Source organism: Entamoeba histolytica, genomic scaffold (genome assembly GCF_000208925.1).
Source record: "Entamoeba histolytica HM-1:IMSS scf_1104750517857 genomic scaffold, whole genome shotgun sequence".
Lineage (NCBI taxonomy): Eukaryota > Evosea > Mastigamoebida > Endamoebidae > Entamoeba > Entamoeba histolytica.
The window spans coordinates 79-6,667 of NW_001915149.1; the positions used below are offsets into that span (position 1 = coordinate 79).

A 6,589-nucleotide genomic window follows, 5' to 3' on the forward strand; every position below is an offset into this window, starting at 1 on the left:
TATGTTGAATAAAATATGATAAATAAATTAAATCATCAATGTTATATCAAATTGATACAATTACATATTGTAAATAAACGAAAATAATAAATAATGAAATAAATGATGAAATAACATATATTTAAATGAATAATAAATGAAAATACAATAAAATTATTCTTTGTATTTTATCAATTTATCATTCTTTCATTTCATACTTATTATCATTATAATTTAAACTGATTAATATTTGTTAATTATTAATAAAATAAAATAAAGAATATAATTAAGTTTATATTGATTCTTCATTATTATTCACCATTTCTATTTCATTATTCTTATGATTTATTTTATATTTGAATTAAATACCAAATATTTATATGAATTAAATACAATAATAACAATAATAAAAATAAAGAAGAGAGAAAATAAAAATGTGAAATGACATGATGTTTAAAATAAATAAGAAAGAAGAAGAAATAAACAGAAGAATAAAAATAAAGAATAAAATTTTTACAAAACAAATATAAAGAATGAAATATTATTTAATAAGAGATGAAATATCAATTCAACATATTGAAACAAATAAATAATATGAAATAAATAATATGAAATAAACTAAATAAAAATGAATAATTAAATAAATGATGGATGATTTTATCACATTTCATTCATTTGATATTTCATTCTTCATTTTATTATCAATTAATTTGTTTATTATGTATTTCTTATCATTTAAATTATAAAATGAAATTTCTTTTTGTTTTTTAATAATTCAATTATCTTCTTTCTTCTTTATTATTCTTCAAAGCAATATTTTGGTATTGTTTCATTCTTCTTTAATTCTTCTTCACATCCACAATGATAAAAACATCCCTTTCCAAATGATGTAATTGATGATGGTATATTAATTGTTTTTAGTGATGAACATTCATAAAAACAATAATCTCCTATTGTACTTACACTTGTTGGTATATTAATTGATGTTAATGATGTACATTCATAAAAACAACATTCTCCTATTTTAGTGATTGTTGATGGAATAATAAATTCATTAATATCTTTCTTTTTAATCTTCTTTCCATTTATCATTTTTAAATTCTTTGGTATTTCAATACTAATTAACACTGGTTCATTCATAAATATTCTTTCTTCACTTATATATTTTACATCTTCTATATTAATTGATTTTAATGATGTACAAAAATTAAAACAGTCATATCCTATTTTACTAACATTTGTTGGTATTTCAATTGATTTTAATGATAAACACCAACGAAAACATTCATATCCTATTTCAATTACACTTGTTGGTATTTCAATTGATTTTAATGATAAACATTCATAAAAACATCTATTTCCTATTTCAATTACACTTGTTGGTATATTAATTGTTTTTAATGATGAACATTCATAAAAACAATAGTCTCCTATTTTACTAATACTTGTTGGTATATTAATTGATTGAATATCATCACATCCATAAAAACATTCATTTCCAAGTGAATTAACTTCTATTGGTATTGTATTTCCATATTCTTCTCCATCTTCTTTTGTATATTCGATATTTTTACATTCATTCATTTCTTCTTTCTCTAATAAATATCTTGAATAATTCACTTTATACCATATTATTTGTTTAAATATTTTTCCATCTTTAAATATTTCATCTTCTTTATTATAAATATGAAATGTTTCAATATTAGGAAATAATTTTCTTGAATATTGATTCAATGGAATTGGATTAAAATGAAATCGTTCCATATTTCCTCTAAATCTTTTAACTCCCATTTCTAAATTAATAAAATCATTAATATCTTCAAAATACTTCGAGACAATCATTATTTCATTATATCCTATTTGCATTCTTTCTTTATTATTTTATTATTTATTAGTTCTTTTTTATTTTTAGTGTGAACTTCTTTTATTTTTAAGATAACCTTCATTCAATTTTTCTTTTTATTTTTTTTAATATAAATTATTAATAGGAGATCCTTTTCCAATGCAGGAAATACAACAAATTTTATTGCCATTGTTATGGAGTAATGCCTTGATGTCTTGTAAAGAAAAGCAAACAAGACATAGAAATACAAGGTTAAATACCAATAACAACAATAAAAGATATTACAATTATAATAAAAGATATCACAATTATAATAAAAGAAATACCAAGAGAAAAGGGTTTAAAAAACAACAAAGACAAAAGAGAACGAATAAAAAACAGGATAAATACTGGAATAATACCGAATATACAAACAATAGACATAGATGGTTAACAATAAAAGAGATACATGAAAGAATAAAAGGAATAACAAATGGGAAAAAGGAGAATATGAAGAAATACTCAAAAAGTATGAAGGTAAAAGGAAAAGATGGTATGACATTCTCCAAGAAGTATATTCAATCAAAAAGAAAAAGAGAATTGAAAAAATGCAAGAAGAATTTAAGGAAAGAACAAAAGGATGGAAAGAAGAAGATATCCAAGCAATTGAAACAGAAATCAAAAGTAGAAATCCAATCAAAGAATTACAAAAAAGATGTAAAATGCAATAATAATAAATGAAACAGAAAAAGAAAGAAAAACACAAGAAGAAAACAAAGAAGAAACAAAGAATGAAGAGGAAAATTATAAAGAAAAAGAAGAAATTAAAATACTTCAAAAGCAAATTAAAAAATTAGAAGAAGAAATTAAAGAATATCAAGCAAAAAGAATGGAAGAAGAACAAGCCATCTCAGATGAAATGATAGAAAAAGCAAAAGAAATAGTCAGAAAAGAATTTGAGAAAGAAATAGAAAATATGAAAAGAGAAATTAAGAAGGTACAAACGAATTATAATGAAAAGAAGAAAGAAAATGAAAAACTAACAGAAGAAAATATAAAATTACACAGTGAAATAAATGAGATAGAAGGAAAATCACAGAAGTAAATAACAAAGAAGAAACCATTCGAAGTCTAAAATCCACTAAAGGGAAGTTACAGAAGGAAAAGGATGAACAAAAGGAGAAAACAGAAGAGCTAAAGAAAAAAGGTGAAATACTGGAGAAGAAGAATAGTGTATTAGAGGAAAAAGCGGAAGTACTAGAGAAGAAAATTGAAATGATAGAGGAAAATACTAAAGAATTAAAGAAGGAAATAAGAGATAAAGAAAAACAAATCTCTGAATATCAAGAAATTGCAATTAAAAATCAAGAAATTGCAGAAATAACAAGAGAAGAATTAGATAACACACAAAAAGAAAATGAGACACAAAAACAAATAATATCAAAACAACAAGATGATATTGAAAATTTTATCTCACAGAAGGAACTAGAGAAGAAGAAAACTATGACACTTGTGATAAATACACAACCAGTACTGAGGAAAGCATCATCAGGAACGATGAAGATGAACGAAACTACTCCTATGAAAAAGACAGTAGTGGAAATCGAAGAGAAAAGCAAAGCACTGATTGTCAAAAAACAAGAGATGATAATCAGACAAGAAATACAACAAACCAAACAAATAGAATTTTAATTGAAGTGTTGTATTGTTTTGCAATTAATTGGTTGAATAAGAAATTATATAAGAAATTAAGATGGGAAAAAATAGAGAATATAATAAAAGTGATAAACATCAATGTCAATAATGAAAATGAATATATTAAATATATTAAAATATCACATGATATAAAAGAAAGCATTAAACGGTATATTAAAATGAAAGTAAATGATATAATAGAAGGAAGAGTAGAGTGTGATTCAATAATAAAACATCATATTAAAGAATAACTCTACTGAAATTGATGAAGAATACCTTAACACTCTCATCAATAAAGTGAAAGAAATGAAAATAGAAAAATGTTCAAACATTAATTACTACTTTCAAAGAAAAGAAGCTGACCGATTAATAATGGAAATTAATAATAGATGGGTATGGTCAGGAAGCAGAATGCAGGATATTCAAGATGATGTGAATATTTCAATGGTTATGCACCTCTATCTCCAAAATAAAATAATAAGAGATAAATTTGATGAAATAAAAGAAATCCTAAAGAAAATAAATAGACTAGAAGATTTGGTCAAGGGAAGGAAATGGTACAGAATAAAGTGCATCATGAAATTAAAAGAATATGATGAAGAAGGAATAAAAGTTAAAGCACTAGAAAGAATAAAGTACCTAAAATATATAATGACTATGATAAAAGAAAGAATTAAATTTAATAAGGAAGAAATAATCAGAATCAATACAAATAAAATCATGTTTGATTCTAATAAGAAAATTAGAATAAAGAAGAAACAAAAAATGAAATATACCCAAATAACGATATTACATTAGAATATTGGAAATCATTATATGAAACACAAGTGATATTAAATAAAGAAAATTGGAAAATAAAACAAATCACCTCGTGGAATGAAAGATATAGAAATTATGATAGTGTCATAATAACATTAAATGAATTAAATTTCAGTTTAAAGAAAATAAGTAACTGGAAAACACCAGGAATAGACACTATATATGGGTATTATTGGAAAAGGATGTCATCATCAAGAGAAATCATTCTTAACATATTCAATGAATGGTTGAACTTCATTCAAAACATCCCATTAGACATGGTAAGTGGAAGAACTTTATTAATCCACAAAGGAGGTGATAGGAATGATGTCATTAATTATTGTCATATCAGTTGTACAAATGTAATTATGAAAGTATTTACCTCCATATTAAAAGAAAAGATTCACAGAAGACTTAACATGAATTGTGAATCATTGAAAATCAGTAAAAATCAACTGGGATGTAAGTTACAATCTTTAGCTGCTAAAGAAGGAATAATTAATAGTTTTATGTTAAAGCAGCAGAAAGAAGAAAAATACCCAAAATATGTGGAGTCATATTATGACATTAAGAAAGCATATGACACAGTCAACCACGAATGGGTTATTGAATCATTAAAATATTTTAATGTAGAGGGAGTCATCATTGACATTATTGAAAGTATGATGACTAGATGGAAGATATTCATCGGCTATAAATTTAATGAATATCTAGGTAGTATTAAATTAAATAGAGGAATTTTACAAGGTGATTCATTATCCCCTCTACTCTTCATCATTCAGATGAATGTAATTTCTCAAATCATCGAAGAGAAATTCCCAAAAGCAAATCACACATTATATATGGATGATTTGAGAATAATGACGGAAAGTAGTGAAGAAATGGGAATAATCCACTGTGAAATTAAAGAAATAATAAGTGGAATAGGGATGGAAATGAATGAAAAAAAGTCAGGATTGGTATTAAAAAACATTAAGGAAATACCAAATGAAATGCAAAACATCCCCGTAATTGAAGGTGAGAACTTGTATAAATACTTAGGAATATGGCAGTCCGACGAAATTGATGATACCTTCAATTGTAAAACCATCAAAGAAAAAATGATGAAGAAGATGGAAGAAATAAACACTGATGATAGCAGTAATAGAAGATATATTACCAGAATAAACACGGAAGTAATCCCTATCTTCAGATATTCAGCATCAGTTGTGAATTGGAAAATAACTGACTTAGATAAAATTGATTTGGAGATAAGAAAATATTTAAGAAAGGCAAAATACATTGGTGCCGGAAACTCCAAAGATAGGTTGTATGTCCCTCTAGAAGAAATGGGTGAAGGATTAATAAACATAAATGACGAATATGTTATTGAATTAGTTAGAACAGTAATGTACTATTGTGCCAGAGAAAGTGAAATAGGAAATAACATATTAGATAGATGGTACAGTAAGAAAGGAATATGGAATAGAATTAAAAAAGCCCTAGGTCATAAAATCCCAGAAACAAAAATAGAAGAAATATAGATAGAAAAGAAAAAAGAAAAAGAAGTAGTAGTAGAAATAAAAAAATTATTGACAAATACATCAAAAAATGGAAGTGTCATCAAACAAGTGGACACTTTAGAAGATGGTTCGAGTCAAAAGGAGTAGATAAAACTACTACAGTGAAAGCATGGAAATCCATCAATATTAAAAAAATGCATTTCTTCAATTAACTAAAATGCAAGACGGAGCAATATTTTGTGGGTATAGAAAATCAAAAATAATGAAAAATGAAAGATTGAAATACTCAACACTTTGTAAAGACAAGACAGTAACAGTAGAACATATTCTACTATCTTGTATTTATCATAAAAAATCACAAATAGAAAAACATGACAATATAGGCATTATAATATGGGAGGGATTAATAAGAAAATACACAGGAAATAAACAATATAAAAAACCTCCATATGAAACAGTGTTCCAATATAAAGACATCACTATGATATGGAACAAACAAATAATGCCTAAAAGTGAATGACAATACCACAAAAGACCAGACATATACGTAATAGATAAAAAGAATAAAACTGGTCTATTATTTGATATGACTATTGTGGCTGATCACAATATTAATGGAGCCTATTGGAAGAAAAGAAATATGTATAAGGAATTAAAGAATAGGCTAATGAAAATAGAAAAGTTAAAAGATGTCAGAATAATTCCAGTAGTAATTTCAATTAATAGATTAATAAATAAAGAAAGTAATAAATTAATTAAAGAATTAAAAATTGACATTGACATCGAGAAAGAA

At 24.7% G+C, this 6,589-nt stretch overlaps 1 protein-coding gene across 1 annotated transcript, besides 1 other annotated feature; it reads right to left on the reverse strand.

Annotated features, from left to right (window-relative positions):
* Positions 1 to 777: 777 nt before the first annotated feature.
* Positions 778 to 1,845, reverse strand: EHI_102380 (uncharacterized protein; the record flags this gene model as incomplete). Its single annotated transcript, XM_643052.1, has 1 exon — positions 778 to 1,845. The coding sequence occupies one exon, from the start codon at positions 1,843 to 1,845 to the stop codon at positions 778 to 780; it is 1,068 nt and encodes a 355-aa protein (XP_648144.1).
* A 123-nt stretch (positions 1,846 to 1,968) lies between these two features.
* Positions 1,969 to 6,589: part of a repeat region that runs on past the window's edge.